This window comes from Dermacentor variabilis, chromosome 8 (assembly GCF_050947875.1).
Source record: "Dermacentor variabilis isolate Ectoservices chromosome 8, ASM5094787v1, whole genome shotgun sequence".
NCBI lineage: Eukaryota > Metazoa > Arthropoda > Arachnida > Ixodida > Ixodidae > Dermacentor > Dermacentor variabilis.
In genome coordinates this window covers 151,106,194-151,122,967 of record NC_134575.1, presented here as the reverse complement: position 1 = coordinate 151,122,967, position 16,774 = coordinate 151,106,194, and the positions used below count along the sequence as shown (strand labels likewise).

General features: G+C 50.9%; 2 protein-coding genes across 3 annotated transcripts in view; one reads left to right on the top strand and one right to left on the bottom strand.

The window, feature by feature from the left end:
* Positions 1-16,774, bottom strand: part of Hel89B (histone acetyltransferase 1) — a 392,774-nt gene that overhangs the window by 103,327 nt on the left and 272,673 nt on the right. For both annotated transcript variants that reach the window (XM_075703080.1, XM_075703081.1), the window contains exon 24: positions 15,214-15,382. In XM_075703080.1, coding sequence (XP_075559195.1) covers positions 15,214-15,382 — 169 coding nt within the window. The remainder of the gene's footprint in view (positions 1-15,213; positions 15,383-16,774) is intronic.
* Positions 1,146-3,848, top strand: LOC142590675 (uncharacterized). Its single transcript, XM_075703082.1, has 2 exons — positions 1,146-1,302; positions 1,561-3,848. The coding sequence occupies exon 2, from the start codon at positions 2,111-2,113 to the stop codon at positions 2,576-2,578; it is 468 nt and encodes a 155-aa protein (XP_075559197.1). The 5' UTR covers positions 1,146-1,302; positions 1,561-2,110; the 3' UTR covers positions 2,579-3,848.

The window sequence follows — 16,774 nt, the reverse complement described above, 5'->3', positions numbered from 1 at the left end:
GAACTACCGCTTTATTTCCCGAACGCCAACCTTCCGCGCCCGCAACACCCGCAACCACACTCCGATCCCTTTTCACTTTCTCCCCGCACATTCGCGCCGCTGTCCTCCCCGCACTCACGCCACCTGTTCACCGCTCAGTCAACTACTGTCGATCCCGCGCTTGGCCTCCGAGAACTGTGGCCCCTCGTCGTGGGTCTTGGGCTCGCTTGCCCTGGCCCTTGCACATCACAACTCTCCCCCCCCTCCCCTTGAATCGTGAAGCTGTGCTGGTAGGGAGAAGCCATGGCTCGTGGTAGAGCATCAGCTGATCAGCGTGGGCGGTAGTTCGACGACGTCCTGTAGCAGGATCGCTCAAAACAAAGTCATTGTCACCTAATTGTTTGACTACACAATAAGGTCCACTTCACCGCGGTGCCAATTTCGCCGAAACGCCCTTGGCAGCATCACTCAAGGTATGTGAATCCAGCAGCACAAGGTCACCCTCTTTGATGGTTGTTGGCTGACAATGACGGTCGTAACAGGATTTCTGCACCTTCCAAGCAGCTGCCTGATGGGACCGAGCATGCTGGAGGGCCTCTCCAAGGCACCGCTGGAGTTCTGCAGCAAGTGCATGGTGTGCTGCTTTCGGAGGCTCCGTGTCCTCCTTGTCGCTTGCAGGTTCCCATGGGGTGCGCAACTCGCGGCCGTAACACAACAATGCTGGAGTATATCCGGTGACGACGCTCTCGGCAGTACGCATGGCAAGGGCGATCTCAGGTATATGCCGGTCCCAGTCTTTGTGGTTGGAGCAGTATGCCCGTAGACACTGCTTAATTGTGCCATTGTGACGCTCCACCATTTGGCCAGCCGGCCGGTAAGGCACTGTGTGACAATCTTTGATGCCCCAGTGTTTCAAGAGATTGTGCCATAGTGTGCTAACAAAGGGCTCGCTATTGTCACTGGTGATTGTAGTATAGTGTCGCCCCCTGTCAGATCTCTGTGTCATTGTACATGTATGTTTTGTAGTTGTTTAGCTAGATGGCGCACCCCCCTTCTGTCGTGATGAGCTTGGGCCAATCTGGAGGTGTCATCTAGCGTGTGAAGCCTTTATAAGTAATAAACGGCCGCGGGTCGGCCGAGTCTTCGTTCCGGTTTTCATCGGAGCAGTTTGCTCCGTGTCTCCTTCCTGCGCCGGCGCTTGCCGCGCGTTCGCCCGGTCGGGGCCCCCCGCTTGCCTGCCGCTGCCGACACAACATCTTTTGGCGACGAGGATGGGATTCCCGCAGCGGTTCCGACCGAAGCCCCGGGAAACCAGCGAGCTTCGTAAGTGAAGCGTCATTTACGTGTCGGCACGGCCTGCAGACGCCGCCGACGCACTTGGCGTCGCGAGGCTTCCGAGCCTAGGCCTACTCGCCCCCTTGTTCTTCCGTGCCCCATTCCTGCTGCGAGCTCCAGCTTGTTTTCTGCACTGTCTCCTGCGCGCTACCGGGCATGGCGTCTTTTACGGCGAACCTTCCCGTTTTTCTGGAATTGCCCGGGCCACCGTTAATTCCATGGTATCGATGGAAAAAAATTTTTCAGGCCCACCTCGAAGCGGCCGGCGGTGGCGACTGGACGGACACGCGACGAGCGTCCGCGCTCGTCAGCGCTCTCGGGCGTGAGGGACAACGGAAGTACTTTGCAGACGAGGAGCAGGAAGCAGCAAGGCAGTTAACCAGCGCAGCGTCAGCTTCAAGCGAAGCAGCAAGGCAGTCGACCGGCGCAGCGTCAACGTCAAGTGATGCGGTCCCGCCAGCGTCAGAGTTTCCGAGACTCTTGCAGCGGCTTGACCGGCTGTTCGCCGCGTCAACAAATGTCCTGGCGGAACGGCACGAATTCACCAGCCGAAAGCAGTTCGAGGGAGAAGGATTCCTGGAATTCGTGACCGCATTGAAGGAGAAGGCGGTACAGTGCAACTTCGGCACAAGCTATGACGAGCGCGTCCGAGACCAAATCATACATGGAGTAGCGAACGTCAGCGTTCGCGAAAAGTTATTGGCTCATGGCGAATCCCTGTCCCTGGACAAGGCAGAAGAAATTGGACGCTCGTTAGAAGCCCTGCATCGAGCGAACCGCGCGTTCGGCTCCGAAAATGTACGAAGAATCGAGGCATCTCAACTTGGCGTTCCGTCGACGGGCCAAGATGGCCGACGTAGTCCGGGAGGCCGCCAAGATGGCCGACGTAGTCCGGGAGGCCGCCAAGATGGCCGACGTAGTCCGGGAGGCCGCCAAGATGGCCGACGTAGTCCGGGAGGCCGCCAAGATGGCCGACTTCTTCCGAGAAGCTGCCAAGAGGGCCGACTTCTTCCGAGAAGCCGCCAAGAGGGCCGACATTTCGCACATGGCTCCTCCGGGAACCGTGGTGCATGCGACAGGTGTGGCAGCACGAAACATATTGCAACGTACAAGAATTGTCCAGCAAGGAACCGGCGGTGCAACGCCTGCCACACGTTGGGCCATTTTGCATCAGTATGCCGGAAAACCCGTACTGTTCAACACGTCTCTTCCGCAGAGACGCTGTCTTCAACTTCCGCAAGGCAGCCGTCCGCGTCTGTCTTGACGGTAAGCGCTTTTGATAATAAAAAAGATTTGGAAGTTCCGGTCGTAGTGAACGGCTTCTCCATGCGACTGCCGGTGGATACGGGAGCGTCTGTGTCATGCATGACGGCCGAAGATTTTAGAAATAACTTTGGTCGACAGCACAGGCTGTCACAACCAACAGTGGACTTGAGAAATTTCTCCAAGCAACGCATCAACATTCAAGGCCTGTTTCAAGCCACTGTCCAGTTTTTCCAAAGGTCATGCTCCGTCACGTTCCACGTAACGACTACAGGAACATCACTGCTGGGTTTAGACGCTATCCAACGCTTGGGCATACAGATCGACGGTACGTCGCTGACATGTCGTCTACCATCGCTTCCTGCAGTACAGAGCCCCACAGGTGTGCCTCCGGGTTTTGATCACCTCTTCAGTGACGAGTTGAGTCTCGTCAACAACTGTGTGCACCGAATTCATCGGCAGCAAGATGCAAAACCAGTATCTTCAAAATTGCGCAGACTACCCCTGGCTCTCCGTGACCAGGTCCCAAATGAATTGCGACGTCTCGAGGACTGCGACGTCATCAAGAGTGTCGAGGCTTCTGAGTGGGTGTCTCCACTCGTGGTGGTACGCAAGAAGGATGGAACCATGCAGCTCTGTGTAGATCTACGGGAACAGGACAGTCTTGTGCCTCACGTTCAAGAAAGGGTCTTGCAGAAACAGTGGCAGACTAAACAGTACGTGGACAAACGTAGAGGTGCTCAGGCAACTCGTATCAAGGTGGGAGACACCGTCAGAATAAGATTTAACAGGAAAGGATTTTTTAAGTACAGTAAACCTCGTAAAGTCAAGGCCCAGATAGGACCATCTACTTTTTTACTCAGTGATGGGAAGACGTGGCATGTGTCTAAGTTAACCCTAGTGATAAAGGATTCAGCAGGTAGTACATTGTGTACAAGTGACAAAGATTTTTTGTACTCTTATTCAAACTTGGATAGTCATTCCGATGACTCGTCTGTAGCGACAGCGTCTTCTCAGAGTCATAAGCTTCAATTGAGTATTCCGTCTGACTGTATCACTTCCGAGTTTACACAGTCAGCAGTCGTCTCTGATTCCGTAGGAGAATCGGTAGCCTCCCAGGACTTGTTGGGACGTCGAGAGGAGCTTCCTGGGCAACCCTCTCCAGCTTTGAGCGACAACCACATTCAATTGTCCAACCAGGGGGAGGGAAATAGTGGGACGACTGGGTCTTTAAAGTCGACCGATACGCGTCGCAACCCCCAAAGTTCTGAGGTACGCACGCGTCCTCATCGTGACAGAAAACGGCCTCCGTGGCTCGATGGTTTTGTTTCTGTAGTGTAGAGCGTATTGCTGTCTTCGAAATGCCATGGCTAGGGACCTCGCTGTGACATTTAGGACAGTCCACATGTTTCATTAACACAGGTATAAAGTGCTCCTTGTTGCGGTGCAGTGAGTTTTGTGCCGTGTTCCTTGTCACTTTGTTTGAGTGACTGCCCGTGTTTTGGTGCCCAAGACTGGTGCGCGTGTATGTGAACTTGGGCGGGGACGGACTGAAATTATTGTGGACTTAAGTGCGTGCTTTGTGTGCTGCTGGCGCGCGTGTGTGAACGTGGGGGGGAACGAACTGAAATCGCCTTTGGACTTAAGTGCGCGTGTTGTGTGCGCGTTTCACTGTATGCTTACTTTGTGTCCAGGGGGGGATGATGTAGTATAGTGTCGCCCCCTGTCAGATCTCTGTGTCATTGTACATGTATGTTTTGTAGTTGTTTAGCTAGATGGCGCACCCCCCTTCTGTCGTGATGAGCTTGGGCCAATCTGGAGGTGTCATCTAGCGTGTGAAGCCTTTATAAGTAATAAACGGCCGCGGGTCGGCCGAGTCTTCGTTCCGGTTTTCATCGGGAGCAGTTTGCTCCGTGTCTCCTTCCTGCGCCGGCGCTTGCCGCGCGTTCGCCCGGTCGTGGCCCCCCGCTTGCCTGCCGCTGCCGACACAACAGTGATGGCCACAGGTGTGCCATGGCGGCAGAAGACTTGCACCATGCACTCCAGTATTTTTGCACTTGTTGCTGCTCGTAGAAGGAAAAGCTCTGGAAACTTCGTAAATTTGTCAATAACTACCAGCAAGTATTTGTGGCCCCGGGGTGTAGATGGCAAGGGCCCGATAATGTCAACACTGAGCTCTTCCATGGCTGATGTTGCCCACTGACTGCTCATGAGGCCCTCTGGTTTCTTGCGCCAAGCTTTTGTGCGCTGACAGGCAGTACAGCCTTGCACATACTTTGATATGTCTGCTCGCATGCCTAGCCAGACGAATCGTGCAGCAACACGCCTCAGAGTTTTGAAAAATCCAGCATGGCCTGCAGTGGGATGGTCGTGGGCCACCTTCAGTGCCAGCTGCCGCAAGTGATTAGGTAACCACGCTACCTTCTGGTTGCCTCTTTGCTGAACCAGCAATCCGCTTGGCTGCAGTTCCGTTGTTTCCGCCAGATCGCGAAAGAGGCGATGATCAGGGTCCGAGCTTGGTAGCAGAGTCCCTTGGACCACCGCCTTCAGCTTTAAGAGGCGGTCATCACGAGCCTGTTCTTGTACCAGCTGTGTTGTGTCACTCAGCAAGGAAGAGTCAACCTCCGAGGACACAGCTACTTCATCAAATGTAATTTTGCCTTCAGGTTCTGGAGCAGCAATAGGGAACAGCGTCTCATGTAGGTTGTCACTTGGGTTGTCTTCACACTGGAGAGGGGCTCTACTCAAGGCATCAGCGGGTATGTTTGCCAGCCCTCGTCTGTGCTTGATTCGGCAGCTGAAGCCCTGCAGCCGAAGAAGCCAACGCTTGACCCTGGGTGAAGCTTGGTCGGTATTAAACATCCATGCCAGGGAGGAGTGGTCACAGTGTATCTCAAACTCCGTAAATTCAAGATATGCCCTGAACTTGTCCACTGCCCAGACTACTGCCAGGCATTCCCACTCCTGGACAGTATACTGGCTCTCGGCTGCTGTAAGGACTCTGCTAATGAAGGAAACAGGCTGCAGACCATCAGGGCCAGCCTGCAGTAGCACAGCTGCAATGCCAATGCCACTTGCATCTGTCTCCACCACAAAGGGTCGATTTAGATCTGGGAGGCTTATAACAGCATCCTGAGCTAAGGCCTGCTTGAGTGCAGTGAAAGCCTGTTCTTGGCGCTCCTCCCACTGCCATGGCTTGTTCTTCTTCAAAAGGTTGGTCAGTGAATGTGCCGTCAGTGAAAAGTGAGGGATGAAGCTTCTATAGTAGCCGGCAAGTCCCAGGAAGGCTTGCAGCTGCTTAACTGTACTGGGTCTTGGATAATCCAGCACTGCACTCACCTTGTCCTCATCTGGTCTGCACTGCCCAGAGGAGATGATGTAACCTAAAAACTTGAGGGACTGACGGCAGACCTTCACTTTATCTGGATCAATCGTAAGGCCAGCACCCTCAATGCGTTATAGCACGTCCCTTACATGTTCAACATGGTTCTCCAGTGTCTCTGAGTATACAAGGACATCATCTAAAAATGCCATAGCAAAGTGGTGATTGATTCCCTGCAGCACCCGGCCCATTAGGGTTTGAAAAGTTGCTGGACCGCCTGCCACCCCGAAAGGCATCCTCGTAAATTCAAATGTACCTTGATGGCAAATGAAGGCCGTTTTAGCTATGTCAGCCTTGCAAACAGGAATTTGGAAAAACCCTTGGGAGAGATCAAAGCTGGAAAACCACATTGCTCGGCCCAACTGCACTAGCAGCCAGTCTGTTTGAGGCATTGGGTAGGCAGGTACTCGGGTGCGTGCATTTAACGGACGGTAGTCCACAGCGAGCCGGTAGCCTCCAGAGTTCTTTGCAACGAGCACTGGGGCGCTAGTCCACGGGCTGGTGCTTCGTCTTATAAGGCCCTGTTCTAGGAGGTCACCCACACAGCCCTCGATGATCTTCTGCTTCTTCGCATTCACTGGATGTAGCTTGCATCTCACGGGCGCACTGTCCCCCGTGTCAATGCGGTTCCAAAAACATCCCACACATCACTGGAGACAGCTTGTGCAGGTGCATTGGACTCTTCGCTGTCTCTCCCCTGAGGCAGGCTCTTCTCCACAGCTGAGCAGAGTAGATTTTTCAGCCACCGTTTCTCACTTGTGGTGTCGTAACAAACGGCTTTAAATCGGGGGTCCAATGCTGTGCTCAAGGCATATGTCTCCTGCAATTTTATATCAACAAACCTGGACTTCATGCTGTGAAGGAGGTTTCCTGCAAATGCAGACTCCTCCCCACAACGCTGCTGTTGCTGAGTGAGCAGAAGTTGCATGCAATGCACTAGTGGCACCACTTGCAAAAGAGTTGGATGCTTTTCGGAGCAAGACTCTCTTGTTGCATCATCAACACATTTTAGCACTGATGTGATGGATGCCATCAGATGCCATTCACTTGAAGTCAGGTTTTCCAATGTGTGCTGTTCCGACAGATTCAAGGAAATTGGTACACGGAGCTTTTAAAGGCGTGACATCATTTCATATTCACTGTTCCATCTCGTCACAACATCCTGAATCACTTCAAGGGGCTCTAAGCCCATGCTAACCTGAACCTCTATGAGGCGACTTCTGGCTTGGGAACTCCTCTTGTAGTGCCCTACAATTGCTCGGGCCTTGACACACAGCTGCTCAAAATTCTGAGTGTCCTTCTTTGCACACTGTATGCACAATTGTAACGTATGCGCGAAGCACTGTAGACTTGTCCATCCCGTTCGCGATGCGGCGCCCAGGAAGTTTCTGGCATTGTCAGTGACAATGAAAACTGGAACATCTTGAGGCAGTCCCCACTCCTTTGCCAAGTCAAGGAGGATGCGCTTCAGGTTGTCAGATGTATGGTCTTCCGGCATGTGCCGGCATGCAAGGTGATAATTGTGAAGCCGGAACTCTTTATCAACGAGATGGCATGTAAATGAGACATAGCTATCCCCGGGCCTAGACGTCCACCCTTCGGTCGTCACCGAGTAGCATGGGGTCCCGTCAGTGAAGTGATTGCGCAGCTCACTTTTGATCCGTTCTTTTTCTTTGGCGTAAAGTTCTGGCACGACACTCCGAGAAAACGTAGTCCTCGATGGGACCTTGCACTCGGGCACTGCTGTGTGTATCAAAGACAAAAAGCCTGGCTCCTCAACGATAGAATAAGAGTGCAAGCCAGTGGCCAGGAACTGTGCAACCTTCGTTGTTAACGTTTTTGCACGCTGACTGTCACCTTTCAACGTCGGCTTGAAGTAGCTACAGCTAGCAGCACTTGCATCCGCCTTGTTGGTGCCCGTCGTCTTTTTAGGGCCTGCAGGCTTTTTTGAGCTTTCGGCAGCACGGAGCTTCTCGAACTGCTTGAATGGATCAGGGTGACACTTTAGGTGATTGACGAGGGTGGTTGTAGTGCCCGTGGGCGTCTTAAGGTGCATCTTGCACGTGCGGCACGTCGCGTCACTGGCTCCGCGATCGAAGAACTCCCAGATGGCACTCCGGAACACCCGCTGCGCCGATTCGTTCATGGTTTGGCTACTTCGGCTGTGCGCGCAATCGAGCAAAATGAACAACTAAAGCGTGACTGAAGTTGATAACTTGAAGCGACGTACACATCCGGCGACCACGTTTGCAAGCGCAAGCCTAAAGAAAGAAGCTATAGAAAGCACATGGTTGCTTCACCAAATACCTACTACCGCTAAGACAAACTTTTTTTATTTGTCGGTGTTAAGGCGATTTATATTATATCTTACAATTACAAGGTATAATATGTACTTTTAGGTAGATAAGTACCTACGGATATTAGGATGACGTTACAGTTACGTTATATTTAGTGCCAAAAAATGCAATAGTAAACGCTTTCTTTAAAACTTCCGAAGAGCCATCGCTATCGTTATCAATATTGTTTACGTTCGTGAATTCGTATGCTAGGTTCAAAGCTCGGTCACGGCCATGTTTCTTTCGAGCGGCCGTGGCTCCGTCAGCAAAGTGGCATGAAAATGCTCTACCCAGGGTAGATATAGAAAGACAAACTTGCAAAAAATGTACGCGTACCGGTATTATTAAACTTCGAAAGACTTCGAAAATATTCGAAGCTTTCGAATAGCCCTATTCGAATTGAAGGTCGAATCGAATATGACATTATTCGCTTCGGTATTCGAAAGTTTCGAATATTCGCACAGCCCTAAACGATGACGAAATAATTGAGCAAGTTCTCCCGCCGTCAAACAGCGACTGACTCGGCGTGATGATGTGCCGTGTGCTCCGAGCCTTCCACATGCTGAGCTGAGTCGAGCCTCTGCAGTCCGTGCATCGTCATACAGCGAAACTCAAAACTCGCAGAAATAGAGACGTACTTGGTTGCATGTAAGCGAAAGTGCATGCAGCAACGCATTGACCACTTGTTCTGTGCACAGGCACCTTAAAACTTAAATGAGGTGTTCTTTTTTGGATACATTAGTTTTTTTCGGACGTTCAATAGTTCGGACTTATTTACATTCACCCTGGAGTAGGAATTACCGGTCGTCAACTGTAGTGTGTCTGTCCCGTAGAGTGAAGCAGCTGCTGCCCCAATTGAGACAGACCTGCTGGTCGAAATGATGTCTCTAGGCTAAGGCTCTATGTGCTTGTCAACTAATGATGCCTGAGAATGTTGCAAATTTGAAGATAATTTCTTTATTGAATGAACTAATTTTGTTGCAAAGGCTAGGATAGAATTTCAAAAAACATGTCATTGACCTTGAATGGAGGCCGAGCATATAAAGAAATGCAGATTATTTTCTTGGAGACTGGTCATTTCGTGGGCACCCGTTTTTGAAGAATGGTTAAAAATGCCTCTCACTGAAATGTTGGCTCTAGGCTTAGCGTTCTATGTGTTTTTCACCTCAAGCATTCCTTGAAGGGGGAGAAAAAAAAAAGTCACCATGTTCCGTGACTTGTACGTATGAGAGGCTACCAAAAATAATCAATGTATTTCACACAAAAGTGCTTCATAATGCTTAGAGCATGTGTGATGAGTCACCAGAACAGAACGTAAAATTAGTCAGTTATCGTTCTACATTTTATCTACGTATTGTCACGTGGTAGTGACGTTAAAGAACACAGTAGCAGTACTGTGAAAGACAAAACTAGCTTTTATTGGGCGAACCTGTGCCCACAAAACAGGCTACACTTAAAGCGAAAGGATAGCGGCGAACACAGTCGGCGATCGGCGAAAATCTGATCTGCGGGTCAAGCGCGTCGGCTTTTATACAGCAGTCGTCGAATGTTCCAGTCTAATCATTCGGACCCGCGTGCTTTCCACAAAGTTCTACACCATTCGCGTCACGCGATGTAATCAGATAATACAAGGTTCGGCGACAACAGACAGCGGATAGAAGCATCGATAACTTTCCAGAAACTTCGGATACATGCAGGCGCGTCCCGCGCTGTGTGATAACATTTGTTCGGCGGCGAAACGTGGTCGCCCGATAGAGATAAGTACACGTGTCAGTATGCAAGTGACATCTGCTATACTCGCGGACAACTTTCTGCGGCTATGAAGGGAAAGCTACGGAGGCGAAGCGTGCACGAGTCGAAGCGCTTCTGAAAAGAGTCCTGCGCTTTAATCCATGTTAGTTTTCTGGGAAAAAAAAAACATGAACACCTTATTAGCAACCGTTCAATAAGACAGAACAAACCATTGAGTGTAAAAGTTCACTTATTTTGCAGTTTTATCCTTCCGCGTCTGGGCAAATGTGAAACCGTCACACGTGGAAGCTGTGCCGATTCAGTGTCTGTTCCCAATAACCAAAAGCGCAGTCAAACGCAGCCGGACTACTTGACGCGGTAACACATGTGCACCGTAGCTTTCCCTTCATAGCCACAGAAAGGTGTCTGCGAGTGTAATTTCCTAATACGAGTATAATTTCCTAATTGATTAGAATACAGTCACAGTCTGGAGCACACCAGCAATATGTTAAAGAAAGAAAAGAAAATCTAAAACGAGGCTCTTAGATTTGGGTACTCCACACACTTGCGGCACAAGAGTGTTACTGCCCTGCAAATGCAAGCAGGTACCTCTACTTTAATTTCACAGTGGCACAGTGCTTCACTGAAATTCTTGTATCGACTCCCGATAATTCGAAGCCGCTTAATTGGAATTTTTGGTTAATTAGAAGTGAAGTGCTGGTCCCGTCAGTTTTGCATGTAATCCTATAGAAGAAATCGCTCGATAATTCGAAGTCCTCATCCAGTAATATTGTATAATTGGAAGTTAATTTTCAGCTGGGATCCTCGAGGTGACCGTCATTCTTTGGTAGAATGTGCAATTTTTCAAGTGCTGCAACAGTTCCATGCTCCGCGTTGGTGTCATCGCCACCGCAGCCGCCCTCAACGCCATCCTTCTTGGAGCGGCGCGATTATTCATTGCTACAGCTGCCGTGGCCTCCGCGATCAACTCCGGCGGGAGCCGCTTCGCCTCCCGCCGGAGTTGATCGCCACCCGCGGCTGCCACGCGTGGCCGGAGCTGATCGCGGAGGCCACGCGGGTGCCATAGGTGCACGCAGCGCTGCATACTGGCAGTGGCGAGATTGCGCGAGATTAGTCTTGTAGCGTGCGCAGCGTATGCGTGTGTTGGTCGAGCGCCTTTGTGCGGGAAGCTCGTAGGCTAGGTTGTTCCACGAGTGATTCGGAATTGAATGTACCTAGTCGCGCAGTTTATAGTCATGGCAAACCGTGGCTCATATCGCACGCTCGACCTGGCAACGAAAGTCGAGGTTTTGAAGGAAGTTGAGAAGGGAGGTGCCGCCAAACAAGACATAGCGCGGAAGTACGAGATCAAGCCGAACACGCTCTCTAACTACATCAAGAACAAGCGCACAATAATGGATGCATTTGAGAACGACAAGTTCAAGACTTCTCGGAAGCGAATGCGCACCGGCGCTTACCCAGAGTTGGAGAAGGCCCTGCTGGTTTGGATTAGGGAGGCCAGGAGCAACAAATATCCTCTCAGCGGAGACATTGTTGCGATGAAAGCCCGAACGCTTGCAGCAATGTTGGGGATCGATGACTTCGTTTCGTCAGCTGGATGGCTGACACGCTTTAAAGATCGCCATGACCTGGTTTTCAAGAGCGTGTGTGGTGAAAAGGCGTCCGTTAACCAGGAAACATGCGCCACGTGGAAGGACGGAAAGCTGCGTGAATATCTCGCCGAATACAGACCGGAAGACATCTTCAATGCAGATGAGACTGCACTCTTCTATCGGATTCTACCAGAGAAGACCCTGACATTCAAGGACAACGACTGTGCTGGGGGCAAACGCAGCAAGGAGAGAGTGTCAGTGCTGATCGCGGCAAACATGACTGGCACGGAACGATGTCGGTTACTTGTGATCAGGAAAGCCGTGAAGCCGAGATGTTTTAAAGGCGTGAAGATGCTGCCTGTGGACTATGAGGCGAACAAAAAAGCGTGGATGACGGCCGAAATCGTCCAGAGCTGGATAAGCAAATTGGACCGCAAGTTTGCTGCTTCGAACCGCAAGGTGTTGTTCCTTGTCGATCACTGCAGTTCTCACGTGAATGTGCCAGCCTTGAGTGCAATACACCTCGCATTTTTGCCTGCAAACACAACGGCTGTTTTGCAGCCAATGGACCAAGGCATCATCAAGAATGTTAAAGTCCTGTACAGGCGGCACCTCCTCGAGCTCATGATTTTGTGTATGGATAGCTCCACAAAGTATGAGGTGAGCCTGCTTAGTGCCATCCACATGTTGGCGCGAGCATGGGATCGTGTGAAGCAAGAAACAATCGCAAACTGCTTCAGGGCTTGCGGTTTTGTGGCAGCTTCTTCGGAGGATGCCTCTGAAATTTCAGCGGAGGAAGCGTCAACAAGCGAGCTTGACGGCACTGATTTTGGTGATGCTCTCGGGGACGTCAATTTTGAAGATTACGTCACCGTATACAAGGCGGTCGAAACGTGCGGTGCACTGACGGATAGCGAAATTGTAGAGATTATTCGGCCCCAGGAAGCGACCCAGGAAAGCAACGATGACGTTGAAGGCGAGCCGCAACCTAAGGCTGCCGATGTAGCTGCAGGCCTTGCTCTTGCGGAGCGCTTCTTTGCCGCTGAAGGTAACGCGGAAGAAGCGTTCCGCCACATCTACAGCCTGCAGAAATTGCTTTCAGCAGCGCGATTCGGCAAGAAGAAGCAAAGCAAGATGACCGACTATTTTTCTTAGAGAAAATACTCGATTTCGCCACAAATAAAGTGCTGTTTTTTGTGTTTTGTGCTTAATTGGAAGTTCGTTTAATTCGAAGTTTTTTGCGGTCCCCGTGAACTTCGTATTAACGGGAGTCGACTGTACCTGCTTTTTCAAAACCATATCAAAATTGCTAAAAGGAATGCGACTTACAGCCAATGCGTTTTCTGGGTGCCTGTTTCAGAGAATGGTGAAAGTAGTAGCAAACCTTTTCACACAAAATGTGCACCTAGCCATTACTTTTACGCATTAATATAGTGGCCACATTTGACTAAAACAACTACCATAGTAATAAAAATAATGATGAAGGCTTTGCTAGGCAGTCTCCTTGTAACATGGATTTATAATGTTGACACCAAATACCAAGATTTTTCTTCCATGTAAAATTTGCAGACATTCTTTTTAAGCAAATTTATGGACAGGCACAGTGGAAAATATGCATTGCAACAGCCGTAGACTCCTTCAATGCTACATAGCTTGCTATATCCAAGTTGCAAATTTTCCCGACTTGCACGGTTTTGAAGAAGTAAGTGCGGTTCAGGCACGATAGCAGAAATAAGCCGAAATATCCTTGAGCAAGTACGGCTTGAGCCGCCCGTACACCGGCATGCCCGAAGGGAACGAGCAGCGTCCCGGCCATGGCGCCACTCACGAGAGGGCGCCACTCCAACTTCTCGCTGCCAATAGGCCGCACTACAGCGTTCATCGCTGTTCCTCACCCGCTGAGGCCAGGCTGCACCCTGGCTCCCGTCCCTCTTGTAGCGGCTTGCGGCCGAGCTACGCCCAAGCTGCCGCTACCAAACCGCTGCGGTTTGTAACCAACAGCTACGGTTGGAACTGTGAGCGCTGCAAAACCTGAACTGAGGTTAGCGATTAGAGCAGCAAATCTCTTGAATGTACTATCTGTATTTAGTTTGTGTGTAATTCCATGTCTGCTGTCCTTGTATAAATTTGTTCCTCTCTGCCTTGAGCAATTCTTTAGTGCGTCTGGCTGACCTGCACACACACATTTGCCCACAGTGTGCCGTATTCTTTGATCGTAATATTTGGAGATACCTTTGATTTCACGCAACCATAGCACAATATGCATCGGTCTCTAGGAGCAACGTCATTCTGAACAAAGTGCCAAGCACACTATTTTATCACTAAGAGTAAGTGCTGCCTTCTGTCAATGTGTCCAATTCACGCGAAATGTCACAAAAATATCTTTCGAAAGTGATGCTTCAAGAATAAGGCGCAAGTTTGTCAATGCATGCCTCTGCATGCACATACACTTGCCTTTGGCCTTGACATTCCGTGGCCGCGATTTTCTAGCAATGTCGTTTATACTATCTTTATTCATGCTTTTCATGCTTCATCACAAGTCAGAGCAATGCTCCTGCACGTTATCAACCAGATCAGCCAGCCATGAAGAGTGTATGATAAGAGTGGCATAAAATTGAGTGGAAAGCATTGCTACAAAATCGCGACATCCTATCTCAGAAATTGTCATGCCGTTGCTACAGAAGTACAATCAATGCATGCACCAAATTTTCATCGATGACAACTACATCAACCAGGCTTCGCTCATATCAGTTTCGCGGAGAGATGGCCAATGACACCTGCCCATGATGTTTCAAAAGAAAAACATCGCTATTCCTGCTTGATTGGTTGGGCACATAGCATACGGTTGTGCAGTGGGAGCCCATTATTACAGGACGCACTATTTCTTAAACATTAAGTCTACGAGTCTAGTGGCGGTGCCACAGGGCCGTACAAGTGACCAAGCACGTTTGCATTATTGGTGTCCGAATAATGGGTTGTTCACTGTGTTTGTTTTTGACAAACTAAGCTCAATCAAGATTTTGGAACCTTTAACAGACGTTTTAACACAAAGGCCAAACCCACCAATAGTGTTGTGCACCCTGCGCTTTTGCACTTGGTTGTCGCCTGCTTCACATGCTGTGGATAAAGTCTAAAATGCCAGTGAACTGCTGGCGCTGTTTGCTTTTAAGTGCTCAGGGCACAAGCATGATGGGCCCACGGTTCACATAATAAGGTTCAGCTGTAATGAACAGTGGTTGAACAAAAAGTCTCCCATGCTGGTACTACCGACATTTGAAAGAGTTGACTTAACCTGAGGAAGACAAGCTGGCTGGACGTTGGCTCTAGACCGACACATCCCTTTTTCCACCACTGTTGCATAATTTGTCTCCATTTTCAACTTAATGTGATACACGCACAAAGAGAATGCAAGTGATCAGAAGCCACGCGTACGAAATTTAAAACAAATACCAGAAAAAAACTAACAAATCCAGGATGGCCATTCCTTTAAGCCATTTGTTTTTCTGTCGTGCGACGTTTAGGTTTGATGCTGCCAACCCGTTGCCCGAAAGTGTGTGCTGTGCCCAGGTCTCACCCGCAGACGCTGCCACGTCAGCAGTGCTGCCCCTCCGGAGTAGTGGCTCCACGGTGGCCTCCCACAGGCTGGGTAGTCGTCCGGGCAGGGACACTCCAAAGTGCTCAGTTGCCAAGGACAGAACCTGGGCAGCGCCTTTCCGCTGTATCTCGTTCTGCCGCTGAACATTCTGTGTCCGCAAAAGAAAGAAGGGCAGCGGTCTGGCATCTCGTGAAAACTAAGCACACAACAGGGAGAAGAACAAGCACCAAGAGAGCACGGCATGTTAAAACTAGGTCTAGGCAGACAGTTTCCAATGCAAATGGAATGTTGTACTGTGACGTGCAAGGGCCGGGGCAACCGAGCCCAAGACCCACGACGAGGAGTCACGGTTCTCGGAGGCCAAGCGCGGGATCGACAGTAGTTGACTGAGCGGTGAACAGGTGGCGTGAGTGCGGGGAGGACAGCGCCGCGAATGTGCGGGGAGAGAGTGAAAAGGGATCGGAGTGTGGTTGCGGGTGTTGCGGGCGCGAAAGGTTGGCGTATGGGAAATAAAGCGGTAGTTCGGGACAATGTGTGGCGTGTCGTCGATCGTGACAAGTGGGGGCTCGTCCGGGATCTACGTGGACATGGAGACAGTGGACGTTCCCGAGCAATTAGTACAGCATCTGCTGGGGCAGATGAGCGGATCCACCATAGAACGCGAGCAAATCGCGGCAGCTGTCAGACGAAGACTGATGGCGGCCGAGGCAGTGCCTATGGGTTCTACGACAACGGCGGCGGCGGTTCTACCGGCGAGCGACTGCGCTCCGCGCTCCACAGGAGGTCAGCCAGGTCAGCCTCCAAGGTTTAAGGGGTTCAACGACCATCAGTCCCCCGAGGAATTTTCGGACCGGCTTGAAACGTTTTGCTTGGTCAGCGGTGTCGCAGCTGACAAGAGGCTTACGCACATTGTGCCTACTGCGCTGGAAGGTAGCGCGAAGTTGTGGTGGCGATTCGGGAACTCGTTTGCGTCGTGGGAGGAGTTCACTGCGGCGTTTATTGCGGAATTCTCCTCCACTGACGCGAAGCGCCGCTTGAAACAAGAGCTAGAGCACCGAACACGACATCCCCAAGAAAATTTAAAGGAATTCATATATACCATCACGGCCTACTATAACCGGATTGACGGCGAAGTGCCCGAGTCGGAAAAGGTTGACCGCGTGCTGCGGCAGATGCACCCGCAACTCCAGGATTTGGTGGAGGGAAGACAGTTCAGCAGTCTCACGGAGTTGGCGAAGGCCGCTGACGGTCTCATGGAGCATTTCTGGAGGCGCATGCAGTACAAGCCACCACCACCCCCGACTGACCAAGTCGCGAGAGACTTGGCTTTCCAATTGTCTATAAACGTGGCCAGCGTGCCGGGAACACAACCCGGAGGGTTGATAACAGCGGCTGCCGCGCCGTTCCAGTATCCGCTGGCGACATCCCCCTGGCCGTTGCATCCCGCGGCGATACAGCCCTCCTACCACCGAGACCAATTGCACGGATTGGCCGCATTCGCCACAAGCACGTCACATCTCTCAACACCGTCACGGCAGCA